This window comes from Narcine bancroftii, chromosome 8 (genome assembly GCF_036971445.1).
Source record: "Narcine bancroftii isolate sNarBan1 chromosome 8, sNarBan1.hap1, whole genome shotgun sequence".
In the NCBI taxonomy this organism is placed as follows: Eukaryota; Metazoa; Chordata; class Chondrichthyes; order Torpediniformes; family Narcinidae; genus Narcine; species Narcine bancroftii.
In genome coordinates, this window is record NC_091476.1 from 15308140 (window position 1) to 15330608 (window position 22469).

The following is a 22469-nucleotide window of genomic DNA, read 5'->3' on the forward strand; positions in this document are numbered from 1 at the left end:
CATTCAGGGGGTAGTCCCGCAGGTGGAGCAAGTCACTCCACCTCGCTCCACAAAGGCAATACCCCTGAATGCGGCTGCTTTGGGGCAAGCTGATGACCCCGACAGCCCACGACCCAGGAGCCACCACCAAGGCTCTCATGGTGGTTGGTGCTGGGGTTAGGCTTCCTCCTGCCACCCAAAAATGTCCTCTTCCTGTTTCCCTTCCACCCCTCACTCATTCACAAGGCCGCCGAGACTGAGGAGCAGGAGGGCAGTAAGGAGTCGGAGAGAGCAGGAATAGACATGCAAGGTAAGAGGGAGTAGAGGGATCCAGCCTGAAGAGCAGGGAGGTCCAGAGGGGACATGGAGAGTCGGAGCCCGCCGAGCCATAGGGCGAAGGGACCTGAGTGCTGAGCTCCACAGCCCAGGAAAAAGGAGGAGAGATGCTGAGGAGTGGACATGGAAAAGCAAAACCGGGGAGTCTGATGGATGAAAGAGGGGAGCAAAGAGCCAAGCTCAACATGCTGCAGGGGAAATGCTAGACAAAAGAGCTGAAAGAAGGAGCCTCAGGTTTTATAACAAGAACCTCTTTTTGTTTTAATGCATTTCCCAGAGTGGTTCCAGCTGCATGGGAGATTAACGAAGATGGCCATTGCTCGGCATGTATGTTTGACCTCACAGTAATGGGCTACTGCACCACTCACCCCACCCCCATTATCTCCGGAGGATGGCGCCCAACACCACTCCCTATAAAAACAACGCTGGAACAGCCTAATAGGCCTTCTCCGTAAAATGGAGCCAGTCTCAAAACGGCGTCACTCCCGAAAAACAACTGCTGTTAACTAAAATAAAAACACAAGCAGGAAACCTAAAGAAAAGGTCAGGTGGCAAGTCAGAAAATTGGGCAGAACGTGAACAACTAAAATATTAATAAAAATATTAAAATTAGAGTACGAGATAGTACTAGCGAGAACTCTAACAGCGCATTGTAAAGGTTATCAAAGAAGAGTGAACTGATGATACATCTGATGGAAAATGAGTCTGGGGAACAAAATAATGAATGGTACGTTGATGGCAGATGAATTCAAAAGATATTTTCTGTCTTTCTTTGCTATGTTTCTATGGCAGCTGTTTTATAACACTCACCCACATTAAGAGTTGAAGTACAGTCAGAGAACAACGAAAGAATGCAGCATAGAGACAGGCATTGACCCAAGTCATCAATAGCACCAGTGGGCAGCCATCTGTAATGCTCCCATCCAATGTCATCTCTAATTTTTAGTAGTCAGTGTGTGCAAAAATCTTATGTTATACAAATGTTTTCTCTGCGACAAAAGCATGTGCAAACGTAAACTTGAAACTAAAGCAGTTAGCTCAAAGATTATTTTCAATGTATAATTATTACAGTAATTCCCTGCATTATTTTCGGTAACTAACCTTTTGTGCACACATTAATTTCCTTTGTGCACTGGCTGCAAAACGTGTGTGTGTGCGTGCATATGCACACAACTTAGAACAGTGGGTTTCAAACTACCCTTCAAGCCTCACATTCCACCTTAAGTAATCCCTATGCTCTCAGTGTTCTGTGATTAGTAAGGGATTGCTTTAGGTGATATGTGAGTGGGAAGGGAAAGTTGAGAATCACTGCTCTAGACCCAATTGTCACTGAAATATTTTGCTTGGGAAAAATTGTCATTGGCCCATTTCCTTTGGAGTTATGAAACCGAGCACATAATGAGTCAATTAGGTACAGTTAAAAGAGTGATCTTCAAACTTTTTCTTTCCACTCACATATCACCTTAAGCAATCCCTTACTAATCAGTGAGCACTTATGGCATAGGGATTGCTTAAGGTGGAATGTGTTTCGGGGGACAGTTTGAAAATTACTGGCTTAGTGCTCCAATTGCTCAGCACTTGGTCCATATATATTCTAAGCCATTCAAATGCTCGTCCAGCCAGGAACTTTCTTATGTTTCCTTCGAATGCTTCCAACTGTGTAGATATCAACTTGTCTGCTGCTTGATGCTCCCAGTTTACGTTTGCCAGATCCCACTTACATTAATGAAATTCACCTTCCTCCATTTAAGACCTTTATTACTAGTTCATCCTCATCCTTTTGCATAACCCTTTTTAAATAGAGGAGGTATGACCATTATCTTCCATTCTCAGAAATGGAGCAGAAATTACACTGGACAATGAAGATTTTCTTCCTGATCACTTTTGAGTGTATTTTGTGGTTTTGGGCTGCTGATCACGAAAATAATCTTAAAACTTTCAATCAATACTGCTTTTTTTAGACTCAGTGCAGGTGCTCTGCAAATATTGTCTTAGGCCTGGGCATGCTTAGTCAGGATAGATGCAGACAGGTTATAATAACAGCTCACATATGCAGATGCTGTGCATTACATTGATTACATGTAATGTGCATGTTCTTTAGGCAATAGCATTGTGAGAGTACTTAATCGCATTTATTGTCTTCATGAAGATTCAATGCAGCAGAAGTATCTTGCCAATGTTGCAATAGCTGCGATACATTCTATTACATTTGTGGCGAGTATTCGCTTGATGCTAAACTCAATAAAAGTTCATTTAATATATCTCCATCTTCCTGCGAGATACAGCAAATTTGAAATTAGCTTTGTATTCAGCTTGAAATTGTCTATCATAATCCCCAATTTTTTTTCCAGGAAGCAAATCTTTTGAAAAAAAAATCTGTTGTCCAGTGCTATCTTTGATTCTGAGAGATCACCTAAAACTTACAAGAAGATTCAACTGCTACCATGCTGAAATTTAAACTAATCAATCTGTTCAAAACTCTTACACCCTTAGGTTTGAAAATATTAGGCAGAAGCTTGACTCCCAACCCCATCCCTCAAACTTCAGCCCATCTGAAGCACAGATTTTCAGAGCTGGATATTGTTGGATGCGGAGTTGGGTTTCCCCAAGTCCTGATGTTGAGTGCAAGTGCCTTTATGAAAGCATCTTCATAAAACAGGTTGCATTTTCTCTTTGATCCACCACTTCAGACGTCTTAGCTGCTTAGCTGTTCTTCATAATCAAGGCTTCTCCATGATGATATTTAACACAGTGTATGCAACAAAAGTGTTATCATACATCAGCATTTTCTGTTTACTCATTATGATGGTAGGGGAGGGCAATAAAGTGCACGGCAGGGAAATGTAACTACCAGGAAATTCCTGATAGGATTCCATAGGTTTCAAGCAGTTCCCCTCAAATGGAAGAAGTGAGAATCAACACCTGGTTCACCTCCCAAAAACAATGGCAGTAACTGGTCAGGAATGAGGTCCAAAGGGTATTAACATAGAAAAATCTACAGCTCAGAACAGGCCTTTTGGCCCACAGTAACCTCCTCTAACAACTGCCTAGAATTTCTCTACTGCTTAATTCTCAGTTCTGTGTACCTATGTAAAAGTCTCTTAAAATATCCAATTGTACCTGCCTCTTCTTCCATTGCAACACATTCCATGCACCCACCTCTCTCTCTCTCTGAGAAAAATTTATTTCCTACATCCCCTTTGTGCTTACAAACAAGCACCTTAAAACTATGCCCCCTCATGTCAGCCATTTCAGCCCTGGGCAAAAGCCTCTGGCCATCCACATGACCAATGCCTCTCATCATCTAATGCACAAATTAAGCAGAAGAGTGGGACATTTCCCTTGAAGGAAAGCTCCTCCTATTTACACGAGGAATAGTGAAATGGAGAACTTGCTGCCAGAGCATAATTGAGGCAAAGAGCAGAAATCCTTTCAAAGGAATGTTAAGCAGGCATATTGAAGATGTTGATGATGTTTGACAAAAATAGATGAAGGGACCCTTGTATGGAACATAAGCATGGACCTATTGGTGTTTTCATGTGCTGTGCTTTGCAATAGTTTATTGTCAGAAACACAAATACCATGTACAACTGCACCAAAATTCTTGTTTGCTGTGCCACAAAGGAATTTTGGCATGTGGATGTCAGCGACCTGTTCTTTAGCATTCTGATTGCGAAGCGCGCACCATGTTTTAAAATCTACATAATATCTTGTTTATTTCTAGCTTTTGACATAATAGTAAAACTTTCAAATATTTCATCATCTTCCTCCTTTATTAGCACCGATACAAATTAGGCTGTACATTTTATATCGATGGAGCATGTACTGATCCCAGCAAAATCCCGTTTTGGAAGAGCATTATTCTGTTCTGAAGTAAGAACTCACTGCAACCAATCAATCTGGAAATGTTTATGAAAACAGGTTTTTTCTAATGCATTTCACTGTTGACAAAGGAACACAACATTAAATAAAGCAGAAGGAGCTGCAATTCATCATGAGCCCTGCTTTAGTACTGAAGCCTGCTGCAAGCACTTGAGACATTATTACACTGAGACAGAATGCTTGACTCATGAATGAATTCTGCTACATGTCTCTTATTGTGCAGATGCTATTGTGCTGAACAAAAGATGCATTAACCTTTAACAGAGGCTTTTAACAACCTTAAATGAATTATTTTTCATCACTTTTAGTTATAGAGAGAGAGAGAGAGAGAGAGAGAGAGAGGGAGAGAGAGAGAGAGAGAGAGAGAGAGAGAGAGAGAGAGAGAGAGAGAGAGAGAGAGAGAGAGAGAGAGAGGGAGAGAGGGAGAGAGCAAGTAAGATGTGGCTGCTCAACTGAACATGTCATTTATATCTTCTGCCCTATTTATTTTTTCTGTTGTTTTCAAACCATGTATTGTACTGTAAAATCTTTAGAAGCATGACATTAGTCCACAGTACTGCTGATGTATTAAATTATGGTACCCAGCGATAGGTAATAGATTTATACTGATAACTTTCCTCAGAGTCATCTGCCACTTTTGGGTTGCTATGGGAAAATATGCTTAGCAACAGTTACATGGCAACCGGGAAAGTTGGGAGAAGCTGCAAGTGTCACCTTAGGTCACTTATTTATCTCCTCGAGCAAAATTATGATGACGAGATTAGCACCCTTTTAAGAATTCTGGCTTCTTAGATTCCACTATCGGTTGGAAGTCACTCCATTTTACACTAATATTAAAATATTAGGGTATGCAAAAACAACACAAATGAGAAGTCAGGATCTGGCCTAATTCTAACTCAGTTGAATTGAGCTTGATTCTGCATAAACTTCACAATTTTATTGTCAACAGGTGAAAACACAATGCTGAATGCCTTTGAGTTTTTGTTTAAAAGGAGAGCAGATAGGAAAGAAATTAAATCAGATATGAATCTTCAGGTAAATCCAATGAAGATTGCAGGACGGTTGTACAGCCCGTGTGAACTATGGGTGCCGAGTCATTAAATATATGCATGACAGTGATATTTTTAAAGGATTTAAGAGTCTTTGAGGAACACCAAAGAAAATATCCAAGATCAGATCAACCATGATCTTAATGAACAGCAGAATAGAAATGAGAAACAGAGTAGACTTCATTCTTTCAACTTAAATGACAGGCTTGAAAACAAAGAAGATTTCATACTACCAAGATTTTGGTGGAATAAACCTTGATGAAGGGCTCCAGCCTGAAACATAGGTTATGTATCTTTATCTTTGCTCCATGAAGGACACCGTTTGACCTGTTGAGTTTCTCCAACATTGTGTTTTTACTTCAACCACGGTGTCTGTAGACTTTCATCTTTTACTTCTTGAGGAAATACGACAAGTTACAGTGAATAACAAAGTGAAGAGTTTTGATGTGCAGAGCAGAACAAAAAATTATGTAGGTCACTGTAATTGTATCTTGGAGGAAGACATATGCACTGAAGATCACGACATTACTGAGAGAGAGAAAAAACGACCCAGAGAGAACATTTGTGACCTTTTATTATAGTGTTTATGTTATCGTAAAATCAACTTCTTGAGCATAAGTTCTCAAGGTGGGGCGTGGGGCTTAAGAATATTTTAAAGGGATGTAGGAATATTTTGGGAAATAATTAAAAAGTTGGTTTGAAAAAATAAACTCATTATGTTGGTGTGAAAGATGTGACTTGGCAACTCTGTCAATACAACACAATTGTGGTAACTTCCAAGAAAAAATTACTCTTCTTTATATTTTCATAATTTTTTTTTCTCTTCTGATATTTCTCTGTTTTTTCTCTTATTTTAACTGTTATTATCCTTGGTTAGCATTATAATATTTTTGTCTGTCTGGTCTTATTATCATTCGTTCCAAATTATTTCATTGGTGATAAGGATTCTAAATTATCTCAACAATCATATCTCCCTCCATACCCCTTTACTTTTTCAGTTCAGTAGCAACTGAGACCTGTGTCTGTATGTATCCTTGTGCACTAGCATATTGATGGGGGAGGGGGATGGGGAGGGGTCTGCCCCAGGCACCAGCCTGAAGAGAAAAGCCAAAATCAGGGGGAAAAAAGTGACCCCAGAAAGTAAAGCAAGAGGATAGTGCAGTTTTGATGCACTCTCTGCGAGAAAAATGTCAGAATCCACACGAATTTTTTTTTCATTTTTTTCAGGGTCAGTTTTCTTCCTTTGATTCGATCATTACTTTTATTACATTTTTCAATTCTAATACAATAAAATATTGATTAATCTGTTTCAGAGGGCTCGCGCTGTTGTATATTCAAAATGAGCAGACTAACCAAGCAAAAGATTCATAAATATTCAGTGGAATTATTGAAGTTTGGGTTTATACCTGTTTTACATGATGAACGTGCATCTTTTTGCCTATTATGCCAACAGTATGACAAATGAATCAATGAAAGCAGGTCTTCTTGAAGCTAATTTGAGGGTAAAACATCCTAATCATGTCAATTCGAAATTGGAATATTTTAAATCACTGAAAAAGAAGTTTGAAAATGGATCAAAAAATCACTTCATTATTTGCTGCGCAAACTACAGCTCTGAATCGTACCCTTGAAGGTAGTTATGAAATTTCTCTCCTGATAGCAAAACATGAGAAGAATCGTACATATGGGGAGGAACATTGTTTCTCAAAAGAGTTCTGCAAAAGGATAACAAAGATGTCCAACCAATGCCTTTGAGCAATAATACAGTCTGCATCAGAATAGATGACATGGGTCAAGATGTTGAAAAACAGCTTATTGAGAAGTTGAAAATCACTGAAGTTCTCAATACAACTGGATGAATCTTAGCATACGGGACAGTGAGGCTCTGTTATTGGCATATGTGAAATATATTGATCAGGAAGAGTTTCAAGAAGAGATGGTGTTTTGTGAATCCTTAGAAACAACCACTACTACAGTTGATATCTACAGCAAGCTCAAAAATTATTTGGAATGATCTTAATTAATCTAGGAACTTAAATTGGTATGTTTACTTTATGATTGCTTTCATTTTGCAATGTAATCAATTGAGAAAAGTAAGACAGAGAGCTGGGTTGATGCCTGTCAAAATGTACTCAGAGATATTCTCCAATCAGCTGAAGAAGAAAGAGACCATCAACAAAATTGCATTGAAGCCTTGAAGGCAGCAAAGTGTGATTAAGCACCTGACCTGCCACATCATTTCCCCATTGTTTTAGTTTGCAAAAACATCTTTACAGTACAGATAAAAAGAAACAAATATGTAAATTTGCAGCAACATCCATTTTACAAAATCAACAAGCAACGAACCTACAGGAGTCGATAACCCTTTGAAAATTAGTGCTGTAAGGATGCTTCCTGCATATGGAATTGGTGTTCAAGCATTTGCGAATGCCATGTTGCCAAATTATTTTCAAGTGAAAATTGTACATGAAACATTGCCCTGCACTTCACAACACTCAAGCCACTTTTTATTGTTCTCATTCTCTAAATGGCCTCATTTGACATCTTTTCTTCATCTTCCCTCCCTGTAATCGTTCCATTAACACATCCATGAACTCCTATAGTTTATGCCCAGAGCCATTCTGGCCACATGCTGTTGGATACTCCTGTTTCCTATTTGTCTCTCCCCTTGCATATTGACCAGCAGCCACCACCAACTCACCAACCATTTGAGGACATTGAATAAAATGTGGGATCACCACTTTTTCTTTTATGCTTCACTGGGCTGCAATGATTCTTCAATTGAAAGAGATAGTCATAACTACAAAAGGTGCATGGCCACTGTATTACCTTTTTACACATGACCAACTGATGGTCAAAGAGGAAGAAGGTCCTCTGTTGGTTCCGTCCATAAGGCTGGTAAATCCACGTCATTTCCCCAGAGTAGATCAACTCAGAGCTCCTGTCCAGGACATCGTCACCCTTAAAATATGAAGAATACATATTTCAAGTAAAAATGTACATTTGTATTACATGATTAATATCCCAAAGGGTTTCACATAGAGAGATGAAATCAAACAAGTGGAAGAGGTGGCTGTAATCTAAAAAGTGGAATAAATACATCTTTATTTATTCTTATTTATTTATTTTTAATCATTTATTTATTTTCCTTGATTTTTTTTTGCCAGCTGCTTTGAGTTGCAAGGCACTGTGGGATAAAAATTCCCAAGGGCCAACAACAAATGTTGTTTTTTTTTTACATAGAACTTCCGTGGTTTTTCCGTTCTGAAGTGTCTCTTTACCTTCTGGGAATGGCTGTTCTCACTAGAACAACCAAAACTCCAAATATCCATATCACATTGCAAGCTTAGACAGAATACCTGAAGTGCAGTATTTAAGGAGGCTGGATCCTATTCATTAGCCCATTGTTTATGGATCGCCTGCAGCTCAGTAGCAGGTGATATGTAAAAATAACGAGGGATAGAGGAGGTAAAATGACATAATGGGAATGAGTCCTTACTCCTGTTCTGATCTTTTTACACAAACTGCATTCTGGGAAATTGGGAATAACTTCCTGGAATGCAGAGGTTGTGTAAAAAAGCATAAAAGATGACTGAGTTTTGAGACCAGCAGAGGAGGAGGATTGTGGACAGCTTGCGCCAGCCGCCCCACAGTGTGAGGACTGAGATAGGGCTGTGGGGAGAGAGCGAGGCAGTGGGATCAGTGTGGGGACTGATACAAGGCTGTGGGGAGAGAGCGGGGAAGTGGGATCAGTATGAGGACTGCCCCAGCACTGACAGCCCACACCAACTGCCCCTCCCATGATGTGGAGGATAGAAGAGGGGCTAAGGAAAATCATTCTTCACAGATGAATGAAAAACATCTTCTTGAAAATGCAAAGGAAATAACAATTGTTCTCATGGCAGCAATGTTGTAAACTATTTTGTTTAACTTGCTAGAGTACTTGGGAAGAGGAAAGATTTGAAAGCAAAAGTTCAGAGTTCTTGTCGGGTTTTATTACTTTTTTTGGAGTCACGGTATTATTTCTTATTAGATTAGTTTACACGTACATAAAAAATGTTTGGTATTAAGAAATTTCTGGCACTTACTGCAAGGAAAGTTCTGGGAATGCAATATCCAATGTAATCCAATGCATTCCTATTCTACCACTAATCCATTCAAGATCAGTATTTGGGCATAGCAACACCCATTTTAACTGAAATTACAGATGTCAAAGATCATCAAAGATGGAAAACCACCTGACTCGAAATTAGGATGCATAATTTTCCAAGTACTTAAGTCTCCAAATAGTTTCTTTACGTTTTGAGGAATTTGATATTGTAAGGTTTAGAGAAGTGGATCTCAACCTTTTTCTTTCCACCCATAGGTGCACTGTTGTTAGTGTGGGATTGCTTAAGGTAATATGTGAATGGAAAGAAAAAGTTTGATAAACACTGTTTTAATCGTACCTAATTGACTCATTATGTGCACAGTTTCATAACTCCAAAGGAAATAGGCCAATGACAATTTTTCTCAAGGAAAATATTTCAGTCACAACGGGTCTAGAGCAGTGATTCTCAACCTTCCCTTCCCGCTCACATACCACTTTAACCAATTCCTTACGACCCACAGAGCATCGATGGCAAAGGAATTACTTAAAGTGGTATATGAGTGGAAAGAGAAAGGGTGAAAACCACTAGTTTAGAATCATTGCTGAGGCCAATAAATCATCCAACACTGGTTCATTGGTTCCAACTGTTTCACCCTATCTTCAACTCATTTTCACTCTGGAACTTGCCTCGCTTAAATCAGTTGAATGTAATTTGCATCTTCCATCTGGCCTGATCACATCTCAACCTGAGCAATGGCATCAATACCAGATCATAAGATTTCAAGTTTAAGAGTGACATATTACACAGATCAACACACAAAAATCTCTGAGTGTGGGTTTGTAAACATAATTGTCCTTCAACAGAGTTAGCTGAGATGCCTGACAGCTGTATAAAAACTTTATTTAAATTTATTGAGGAAAAGGTTGGACATAATTCTAAACAGACAGATTTATTATTACTTTATATTTTAATTTACTTTTTAAATTGTTTTGATTTAGAGATACAGTACCATGGAGTCTGGCCCATGATCTGTGGTGCCCAAATACATAAATTTACCTACAAATCCCATACCTTTTGAAGAGTGGGAGGAAAACAGAGCACCCAGAAGAAACCCACGGAAGTCACAGGGAGAAATTCCAAACTCCTTATGGTGAGTGCTGTATTCAAATACGGATCATTGGAGCTGTAATAGAGTGGCGCTAACTGCTACACTGACCGTGCTGCTCTATGCTAACCGTGCAGTGTAACTTTAAAAAATACATCTATAGCAACTGAAGTTTGGTTGTTCAAATAGACCTGATGAAGCATTGCATGGAAATCTACCAAGCAGACAAAAATGCTGAAATGATTCAGTAATCAGTTAGAGACTAGAATTATCCACTGAGGGTTAGTGTGGTAGATTTAAAAATCTTACCTCATCTATGCATATCTTTCTAATTGTCTATTCATACTGCCTCCCAGTAATTTATTGCACACTCTTATTTCTCCTTGTGCACAAAACCTCCTTTCAGAAATGAGAAAGTGGCCAATTATCCCACATATGTAGCAATTGTGAATCTTCCCCACCCCCTGTGTTTGATGTTGCATTTGATAATTTGATAGTTATTGCTGGAGAAACAGGGTCACAATTTAAATAAGAACTGTCAAATAAATAACACCAAGGCAATGATTTTCAAGCAGGCTCTTTTTTTGTGTGAAATTAAGACAAAGAAAAATAAAAGAATGACTAAAAATAAAATTAGTCTTTGCAACTAAAATTCCCAGCTGAGGGGGGGAAAAAACTGTTGGAGTAACTCAATGGGACAGGTCACATCTTTGGTGGGAAAGAGTTAGTCCACATTTCAGAACTTCATGCATCAGGACTTGAGTCCCAAGCAAAGAAAGCCAGTATAAAGCAGTGAAAGGAAGGGCTGATTTAGGGGGAGATGGCAAAAAGTGGGTCCAGGTGAAGAGCAAGGTGGGGGAGATAGGCTGATGTTGGGTTTCCGAAGGGGAGGGGAAATGGAGTTAAATAAGAAAGCCTGCAAACACTGTCGTTGTCGTTTAATACACAAAAGTGCTGCAGGAACTCAGTGTTCACAGGAAGCAAAGGTAGATAACCAATGTTTTGGGCCTGAGCCCTTTGTCAAGGTATGAGCAAAAAGCAGGCAAGTGTCTGAATAAAATGCTGGGAGGAGGAGGAAAGAAGGGGTGGGGGAGGAGCACAGGCTAGCAGGAAAAGATTATAGGTGGAGATGAATGGGAGGGCAGAAGAGAAATAAACTGAGAAGTGATGGGGAGGGGAAAGCTCTCTGAATGGAGAGGGATAGGGGTGTGAGCTAGAGAAAAGGAGACAAGAGAGATGGGGAAAGAAAGACGGGAGAGGGACCTAACTGAAACTGAAGAAGTAGATGTTAATGCTATCTTGTTGGAGAGTGCCTATATTAGATGTTGTTTCTCCAATTTGCAAGTGACCTCAGATTGGCAGTGCATGAGGCCATGAATAGACATGATGGTGTGGGAATGGGGTGCAGAAGTGAAATGTTTGGCCACTCGGAGGTCCCTGCTATTTCAGCGAACAGAGTGAAGGTTCTTAACAGAACAATCCTCCAATCTGCGTCCAGTTTTTCCAATGTAGGAGAGGGCACTACAGGAGTACTGGATGTAGTAGCTCATCCCTGCAGATTCACCGGTGAAATGTTCCTTAGAGGCAAGTGTTGGCTTTGATTACAAAACTTATATTAAAGAACAACAAATATATCTTTTATGGGTGCATTACTTTTAGCGGCTTAGTTCAATTAATTTTGTTGCATTGCTATCTCAACAAATGGGCTAAATTGATCAGTTATTCTAACTGTTGGGCCATTAATTTTAAGCCGATAATAGCAGTTAACATAAAACTGAGGTTTTTGAGTTACAATGACATTAAGGTGCTAACACCATTGAGAAAAACATGAAATCCTTTTGTGTTGGATACAGAGGGTTTCTGTTTATCAGGAGATTGGAGCTCTCTTCTCTTTTTCTTTGGCTTGGCTTCGCGGACGAAGATTTATGGAGGGGGTAAAAAGTCCACGTCAGCTGCAGGCTCGTTTGTGGCTGACCAGTCCGATGCGGGACAGGCAGACACGATTGCAGCGGTTGCAAGGGAAAATTGGTTGGTTGGGGTTGGGTGTTGGGTTTTTCCTCCTTTGCCTTTTGTCAGTGAGGTGGGCTCTGCGGTCTTCTTCAAAGGAGGCTGCTGCCCGCCAAACTGTGAGGCGCCAAGATGCACGGTTTGAGGCGTTATCAGCCCACTGGCGGTGGTCAATGTGGCAGGCACCAAGAGATTTCTTTAGGCAGTCCTTGTACCTTTTCTTTGGTGCACCTCTGTCACGGTGGCCAGTGGAGAGCTCGCCATATAATACGATCTTGGGAAGGCGATGGTCCTCCATTCTGGAGACGTGACCCATCCAGCGCAGCTGGATCTTCAGCAGCGTGGACTCGATGCTGTCGACCTCTGCCATCTCGAGTACCTCGACGTTAGGGGTGTGAGCGCTCCAATGGATGTTGAGGATGGAGCGGAGACAACGCTGGTGGAAGCGTTCTAGGAGCCGTAGGTGGTGCCGGTAGAGGACCCATGATTCGGAGCCGAACAGGAGTGTGGGTATGACAACGGCTCTGTATACGCTTATCTTTGTGAGGTTTTTCAGTTGGTTGTTTTTCCAGACTCTTTTGTGTAGTCTTCCAAAGGCGCTATTTGCCTTGGCGAGTCTGTTGTCTATCTCATTGTCGATCCTTGCATCTGATGAAATGGTGCAGCCGAGATAGGTAAACTGGTTGACCGTTTTGAGTTTTGTGTGCCCGATGGAGATGTGGGGGGGCTGGTAGTCATGGTGGGGAGCTGGCTGATGGAGGACCTCAGTTTTCTTCAGGCTGACTTCCAGGCCAAACATTTTGGCAGTTTCCGCAAAGCAGGACGTCAAGCGCTGAAGAGCTGGCTCTGAATGGGCAACTAAAGCGGCATCATCTGCAAAGAGTAGTTCACGGACAAGTTTCTCTTGTGTCTTGGTGTGAGCTTGCAGGCGCCTCAGATTGAAGAGACTGCCATCCGTGCGGTACCGGATGTAAACAGCGTCTTCATTGTTGGGGTCTTTCATGGCTTGGTTCAGCATCATGCTGAAGAAGATTGAAAAGAGGGTTGGTGCGAGAACACAGCCTTGCTTCACGCCATTGTTAATGGAGAAGGGTTCAGAGAGCTCATTGCTGTAACTGACCCGACCTTGTTGGTTTTCGTGCAGTTGGATAATCATGTTGAGGAACTTTGGGGGACATCCGATGCGCTCTAGTATTTGCCAAAGCCCTTTCCTGCTCACGGTGTCGAAGGCTTTGGTGAGGTCAACAAAGGTGATGTAGAGTTCTTTGTTTTGTTCTCTGCACTTTTCTTGGAGCTGTCTGAGGGCAAAGACCATGTCAGTGGTTCCTCTGTTTGCGCGAAAGCCGCACTGTGATTCTGGGAGAATATTCTCAGCGACACTAGGTATTATTCTATTTAGTAGAATCCTAGCGAAGATTTTGCCTGCAATGGAGAGCAACGTGATTCCCCTGTAGTTTGAGCAGTCTGATTTCTCGCCTTTGTTTTTGTACAGGGTGATGATGGTGGCATCACGAAGATCCTGAGGCAGTTTACCTTGGTCCCAACAAAGCTTGAAAAACTCATGCAGTTTGGCATGCAGAGTTTTGCCGCCAGCCTTCCAGACTTCTGGGGGGATTCCATCCATACCTGCTGCTTTGCCACTTTTCAGTTGTTCGATTGCCTTATATGTCTCATCCAGGGTGGGAACCTCATCCAGCTCTAGCCTTAGGGGCTGTTGAGGGAGCTGGAGCAGGGCGGAATCTTGGACTGAGCGGTTGGTACTGAAAAGAGATTGGAAGTGTTCTGACCATCGGTTGAGGATGGAGATCTTGTCGCTGAGGAGGACTTTGCCGTCTGAGCTGCGCAGCGGGCTTTGGACTTGGGGTGAGGGGCCGTACACAGCCTTTAGAGCCTCGTAGAAACCCCTGAAGTCGCCAATGTCCGCGCTGAGCTGTGTTCGTTTGGCGAGGCTAGTCCACCACTCATTTTGGATCTCCCGGAGTTTGCGCTGAAGATGGCTGCATGCGCGACGGAAGGCTTGTTTCTTCTCTGGACAGGACGGCTTTGTAAGGTGAGCCTGGTGGGCAGCTCGCTTCTTTGCCAGCAGCTCCTGGATTTCCTGGCTGTTTTCGTCAAACCAGTCCTTGTTTTTCCTGGAGGAGAAGCCCAGTACCTCTTCAGTGGATTGCAGTATGGTAGTCTTCAACTGATCCCAGAGGGTTTCAGGGGACGGGTCCGTGAGGCGGGTTGCAACGTCGAGCTTTGCTTTGAGGTTTGCCTGGAAGTTTCCTCTCGCTTCGTCTGACTGCAGTTTTCCAACATTGAACCTCTTTCTGGGGGCTTTCTTGTTCCTGGGCTTGGCTTGAAGTGAAGGTTGAGCTTGCAGCGAACCAGCCGGTGGTCAGTGTGGCATTCCGCGCTAGGCATGACCCTGGTGTGGAGCACATCTTGTTTGTCACTTTCTCGCACCAGGATGTAGTCCAGGAGGTGCCAGTGTTTGGATCGGGGATGCATCCAGGTGGTCTTAAGGCTGTCCCTCTGCTGAAAAAGGGTGTTTGTAATGACAAGCCGCTGTTCTGCGCAGAGCTCCAACAGGAGGCGCCCATTGTCGTTGCACTTGCCGACGCCATGCTTGCCCAGGATTCCTGGCCAGGTTTCTGAGTCTTTGCCGACACGAGCGTTGAAGTCGCCAAGGATGACAACCTTGTCGGCTGTAGGGGTACGTTGGATGAGGTTGCGCAGGTCGGTGTAGAACTTGTTCTTTTCTGCTGGTTCCGCCTGGAGGGTTGGAGCATAGACACTGATGAGGGTGATGTGACGCTTGTTTTGAAGTGGGAGTCGCATGGACATGATTCGGTCCGAGAGGCCTGTCGGAAGGTTTTCGAGTTTGGAGGCAATGAAGCTCTTGACCATGAAGCCTACACCAGATAGGCGTCGTTCATCCGAAGGCTTGCCAGACCAGTAGAGTGTGTAGCCCGCGCCGCGTTCTTGGAGGCTGCCTACATCTGCCAGGCGGACTTCACTGAGAGCGGCTATGTCGATGTCAAGTCTGAGGAGTTCATGTGCAATGAGGGCAGACCGACGTTCAGGTCGGTGGCTGTCAGTCTTGTCTAGCATGGTTCTGATGTTCCAGCATGCTAGCTTGAGTTTGTGAGCATCTTTTGAGGGGGAGGACGTGGAGGGGGAGGACGTGGAGGGGGAGGACGTGGAGGGGGAGGACGTTGAGGGGGAGGACGTGGACCTGTCCTCGGGCCTGCGCAAAGGAGCTTTTAGGTGGAGTGCAGTGCGCGCAGTACTGGCCCCACCCTTTACACCCATGGTTCGTGTGCCGTGGCCAAGCAAGCTGGGACGTGGCAGCGAGGTCCTTGGGTCGTAGGTTTTATATCGGAGTGGCCTTCTCCTATGCAGGTTTCTTACCCGGGCTGGAGGGGCCTGCCTCCCCTCCTAGGTCGGTCCATACTGCCCGGACCGGGGCCGAGGCCGCCGCAGTTCACCATTTACATCATAAAGGTCATCTCTTTTCCCCTCAGGGATACTGAGAAAACAACGTGATCTTGGTAACAGGCTTAACTGTTCCCATGGCAATCATGTCAGCTCTGCATTTATCAAAAGGCAATACAAGTGGATTTTATTTTTTAATCTTTATGATACAATTTTGACACCTTTTGAAGGCTGTTCTCTAAAGATGTTTTTAAAAAATAACCAAAAAGCTAAATATGGTTAAATGGCAAGTTCCTTTAAAAAAAAACTAACATGAAATATATAGCCTTTGTAAAATGAATTTTAATTTGATGAAATCATCTTGTAAATTCTTCATACAAATCTCTTAACTTAACACAGAAACCTTGCATCATTTCACAAAATAAAAAAAATGTACATTACTATTTACTCAACTCATTTTCAATAATTAGATATATATCCTGTGACTTAATAAATAAATGTCATTTTCAATTTTTATATATATATAATCAACTCCCTCAGTTCAAGTTAAAGGAAAAAAAAGCCTGTAATTTTTCCTCTTAATTCAATCATCTCACAATAGGAACAGCCCCTTTGGCCTACAAGCTTAAGTATTTGCTTTGGTGTCTTGGTGGCCAATAAGAGACATGACCATTTGCCTAACTGTATGATAGCCCAAAACTAAGGCAGCAAGAATAATCATACTTGCTTCTGGTATTGCTATTCCATGGTAGTGAATGGTGTAATGATATACTATTTAATAACTCTCCATTGCAGAGCAATATTGACAACGTGTTTTCTGATAATTATGATAAGCTAAATACTTCCAATTTTCAAACTTCCAACATCAGCATTTCAAGTCACCTATTCTGTGGTGAGATGCACGATAAATTTCCTTCTACACCAGATGAACATTTTACTTCATCTTAAACATTTTTGTCAGAATCTCAAAAGATGTGCAGAAGTGATTTTTTTTGTTCAATTTCTCACAATAGGCAACAATGAATTATATTAAAATCTAATATTAATATGATCCTTGGTAATGAAAAATAGAAATGAGATCCCAAAGGCATCATTTACTTAAGTCCCTGACAATCAATGAACTCCAATTAGCCTGGTCTGAAAGAACATTAGCCAGATAGGTTCCAGGTTCTATCTTAGAACATTGACTTGTTGACAACTGGACCAGCAACAAAATTAGTGCATTCTGCACTCGTGGTTGGGTGAAACTGTAACCCCTTTCCCATGCTTTTTAAAAATTGTCCATTCCTGCTATTTATTGCAATTTATTTCATCTCTCTCTCCTGCTGCAACCTTCCCATGGCAAAGTTTATACCTTCATTTAAATCTTTTCTTCCTTCACATTCCTGCTCTCATGCAAAACTTGGGTCATTTCAATCCCACAATGCAATTACCCATTCTACACTAGCCTGATTGCAACGCCAGTGCCCACAGATGCTTGGGATTGCACTTGGGGTCGAGGCCGTCAATCCCCAGCATGAGATGATGTCATCTGACGACGGCGTTGAGCTGAATTTGCTTTCACGCTCGACATTTTAAAGACTGATTGGCTGTTAATTCCTGGGAATCACTTGCAAGTGTGAAAGGGGCTTGTGATTGCCTTCCAATACTTATTATCATGACATGTACATGAATGGAAAGGTACCAGGAGGTAATTAGCATCTGTGGAACTTGTACTCCGGTGATGAGTCAACAAATCTTCAGAAAGGAGATGTTAAAATAAAAATCAAGGTGGATGAGATAATCAGCACATTTGTGCAGAACAAGGTCCTGTTCCTATCAGTAGCACATCTATTAAAAAAACAATTGACAAGTTTTGTAACTAATTGTAAGATGGCTCTGAATCTTCCAGCCATCTGGGACAGTCACAATGATTTATAAAAATGCTGGAACGTTTCTAATAATATTTCAAAACTCCGGGATGACTGCCAAAGTTCTTATCCCTACTTCAATGAAATTGAGTGGCACTGACTTTTAAAATTTTATTAACCTGGAACTTTATTTTACAGTAACACCAAGGTCATGCTAGGGCAGAATCATTAACTCAATACCCTATGATAAAAAAAATAAAGCTATTCTCTTCGGCAGAAAACCCTGTAATGATACATCCAAGCAAAATATACTTATAATTGAGTACTCATCCAATTTTTCTGAAGCAGGTAAATAATTTAATAATAACATTTATAAATCACTCTTCGGTGTGGAACCTCTTCTCTGAAGGCAATGCCAAACTTAGGGCCTATTGTGGTCTCCAGAGGTGTGCCACTTCTGTTGCCAGTGTTAGCATCTTACCAACCCTATTGTGTGGCAATACCAAAAGAAGAAGAGATTTATTTTATTTCAAGTTAGTTTCATTTTCTGTGTATATACATTAATTATATAAACAAAATTTAACCTCATTATTTATTTTTAAATAGGTAGGAAAAAGGATTCAGAGATGAGAACAGACAAAATAAGAATTGTATCAATGAAAGAGAAAATTGTGTGGTCTGAACAAGAGGAAGGAAAAAAAATTGCATAATTGAACAAATCTTTTCTTGAGATTTTCTCACTTGATTGCAAGAATTATCCATGGTTTGCGGAAGAAGAAAGAATAGGTCCAGAAAGCAAGTATTTAAAGAATGTATTATTGTAATTACAACTACAATATTCTTTGAGATCAGCTCCATTACAAAGCCTGAATTTTTGTAAATACACTGTCGTAATTTAATAAAAAATGATGTGTGACTGTGATTATTTCAATTTAATTTTTAATATTACATCATATAAAATACTATGGTAAAGTGTTAGGCCAAACCTTAGAATGGAACCTAAAATTAGAATATTAACATAATTATCACATCTTGATGAAAGACCTACCTCCCAATCAAGGACTGAAGCTTGCCATTGAGCCATCTTGTCAATATTTTCCAATCTTCTTTTGCGCTCATTGATTTGTTGAGTCACATTCCTCATGACTGCCAAAGCTGCAGCAACATATCTATAGTCACTGGAACAGAATTAAAAAATGGCATGGATATCTCTTGCTGAAACAATACAACAAAAGAACCAGATGGGACGTTGTAGAGACTTTTTAGCAAATGGAGCCATTCTTATGACCTGGAATAACCAGTTTGAAAAAGTTGCAAGTGGATTCAGCTGTGTGAGGGTTGGCAGTCATAGACTGGATTGTGGCCTGAAGTAGAGTTTGTGATCAAGTAAGTGACTGTGGTGTGAGAGTGTCATGGCGGCAATCAGAAGCCAACCTTGGTGATGACAGTCAGGATCATGGCCTGGAGGGTGTCAGGGGTAGTCAGCAATCTAGTAGGGGACCACGAAACAGCAGTAGATGTTAGGATCGTGTTAGATTTCTATCAAAAGACATATCAGTGTTTGGAGGATATCATGAAGAGATAAGTGGATGTGGAGATTTAGGGGATGGACAGGAGAGAGTGATGATGAATGATGTGGGTGTTCTGACTATCTCCAAAGAGTACAAGGTCCTAGATGTCCAGGGATTAACAACAATAGTCACTCCTTGGACATTCACCTTAATTTTCCTCACAATATTCCAAAAGCAACACTATGCAATAGCTGAGATACACAGGCCATCTTGAAAATGTGCCCAGTCAAAATTCCAACCAGAATAACTTGTAGATGGTAGGTAGTATGTTTCAGTCCACAATGAGGACATTTTTTCATGACATGGCACTTAGAAAAATCTAATTTCTCTACCATAGACAAACCGGATTTAAAAAATCAAAAGGAACTAGGCTTTCCAGTCTGAGATCAGGTTTTAAATAAGAGCAGATCAAGCTGATGAGGGGAAGTGACTCAAGTCTGATTGTCTTGCATTAAATAACTTCATTCCAGTTCACAACAGATAAGATGTCACAGCAAAAAGTTATTCTGGATTTGGAAACTTCTAAGAAGAGGTAATTCAGGACAAAAGATCACACCTGCAAAATGTTCTTCTAAGGGAGAACCACAATCTTGTCGGGCATAAATCATGCCATCTACGAGCTGAAATTGGATCTGCATTACCTGAAATGAACAGGGAAAAGCATCCCCATAACAAGGAGGACCTTGGCTAGCATCCCTCGCGTGATGTGACGAGAAGTTAACCAACATCAAAATATCATTTGAAAGAAAAATTCTTCATTGTTCTTTAAAGAAATTTTAAGCTATGATCAAGAATGCTGAGATTTAAAACAGAAGACATTTTTGAAAACTGTGTGTGGGTGAAGTGTTGAGACAAAAATGTCGAAAGGCGAGTCTGATTATTGAAAGCAAGTGATGTTCAGCTTGCCTGAAGATTATTTTTCTCTTCCTGATTGGATCACTAACTCAGAGAGAAAACTCAAGTATTTAATAAGCAAAGATTCTGCATAGGCAAGTGTCCCTGAGGGAAAATATGAGGTCCACGAAAAAAATAGCACCAACGATCTAGGTCATGAGCTTTTCCGTTAATTAATAGAGATACAGAAGCCTGAAGACTATGTTAAAGAACAGTTTTTTTCCCCCCAACAATATCGTGTTCTTGAACCTTCCCTTTCCACTCTAATCATAAAATACTCTGATACCACAAAAAAACCTATCTATTGCTTTATTATAATGGCACTGTTTCCTGGCATTATGGGAACTGTGAAAATTTATTATCTATCTATCTTTTGGATGTATTATCTTTTAAAATTGAATTTAATGTACAATATTGTAATTGTATTTTTTTTACATTATATCTCTTTGGCTGCAGCAAGTGAAACTTTTGGTGCATATGTACATACAACAATGTAAATGACAATAAACTCCTTATCATCATGTTTTTTTCTGAAAAATGACTATCCATGAGTTTCAGTATTTAATTCACAAAAATCGTACAAGCATCACCCTAGACTTTCACATTACTGTTCCATGTGGGAATGAAACACGAGGTCATGGAGTTCCAAAGCATGTAAACAGCTCAGCTTGTCCATGTTGACCAAACTAGTCTTATTTCTCTATGTTTGGCCTGTATTGCTCTCAGCTTTTCATATGCATATCTCTGTCCAATTGTCTTTTTATCTAATTGTCCCCATCCGATCATTTCAGCTCATTCCATACACCCATCATCCTCTGCAATGAAGATTCAGGTCTCTGAAATTTTTCTCCTCTCACTTTAAATCTAGATTTTTACTCCTAATCTATAATGATCAATATCCCTCATGATTTTATAAACCTCTATTTCTTTTAGCCTCCTATTCTTCAAGAGTAAAGTCCGAGCCTATCCAGCCTCTTCCTATCATTCAAGCCCACCAGTCACAATAAAATCCTTATGAATCTTTTCTGCGCCCTTTCCATCTTTCTCTCTTCTCTTTGGCTTGGCTTCGCGGACGAAGATTTATGGAGGGGGTAAAAGTCCACGTCAGCTGCAGGCTCGTTTGTGGCTGACAAGTCCGATGCGGGACAGGCAGACACGGTTGCAGCAGTTGCAAGGGAAAATTGGTTGGTTGGGGTTGGGTGATTTTTGTCAGTGACGTGGGCTCTTCTTAATGATGTTTCAAATGACACAGGTCCTTTGTTGCACACATAAATAATTCTTGTTTTAGCTGCATTGTTATATTGAGCAGGTGATCTTTCCTAATGGTCCATTCAGCATGTGTACTATCCAGTACAGTGCTAAATTACAGACTGGATTAAAATTATTCCAGATTCTCTGTCTTAGTCCGTGCTCTCTGTTCTTCACATGATGACCCAAAAAAGAATGAGGACAACAGTTGTGCTCTAACCTTGGTCTTGGTGCTTTTAACCTGGCATTCAGAATTTCTGATGTGTTGAAGCATAGAGAAATGCATTAGTTATGTGGCAGAAGCATACAATCTCTCAAACCACCCACCTGCCTGCTTATTGGGCATCTCCTGCCTCACAATGATCTCATCAGCTATCTAAGAATCCATCAAACCAGAGTTGAAGCAAGTCATCCTCAATCCTGAAGAACTATCCATGAAAGTGAACCCATCCAACAACCAAACAATTCTGAGAATAATCATTCTATTTGTCAAGATCAGACTTGGTCAACACATCTCAGATACTCACCGAAAAGTTCTTAAGCAAGCAATCTCTACAGCTAATGTCTTTTGACATATAATTTTTTTTTTTTATAAAGCATTTCAGGATTATTAATGCTGGCAAAATGAAAAAAACCTCCGTATTGTTTTAGTTCTCATCTTACTTGAAATGCCCATGATAACATTTCATTCTAATTTGAGTCTGACGACTCATTTTTACCATGACTTGATCAAGAAACAATTGGCTGGAGGAACTCAGCAGGTCAAGCCACTCTGTGGGAGAAAAAGAATTGTTGACATTTCAGGTCCTGAACAAGAATTGCAACCTGAAATATCAAAAATTCATTTTCTACTGATGCTGCCCAACCCACTGAAGTTCCTCCAGCAGATTGTTTTAACTCTGGGTTCCAGCATCTGGAGTTTCTTTTATCTCTAAAATGACTTGATTCCTGATCTAAAGAAGAAATGAATAAAGGCAAGGGGAGAGCTGATGATCAGATATGAATGACAGGGAATGGGATAACGTTAAGAACTTTGG

General features: G+C 40.9%; 1 protein-coding gene across 5 annotated transcripts in view; it reads right to left on the minus strand.

Moving 5' to 3' along the window:
- The window catches only part of LOC138740383 (rho guanine nucleotide exchange factor 9), a 311246-nt gene that overhangs the window by 48077 nt on the left and 240700 nt on the right, over positions 1-22469 (minus strand). For all 5 annotated transcript variants that reach the window (XM_069892952.1, XM_069892951.1, XM_069892950.1 and 2 more), the window contains 2 exons: positions 18768-18897; positions 8076-8207 (listed from right to left, as the gene is read on the minus strand). In XM_069892952.1, the coding sequence (XP_069749053.1) occupies positions 8076-8207; positions 18768-18897 (262 nt within the window). The remainder of the gene's footprint in view (positions 1-8075; positions 8208-18767; positions 18898-22469) is intronic.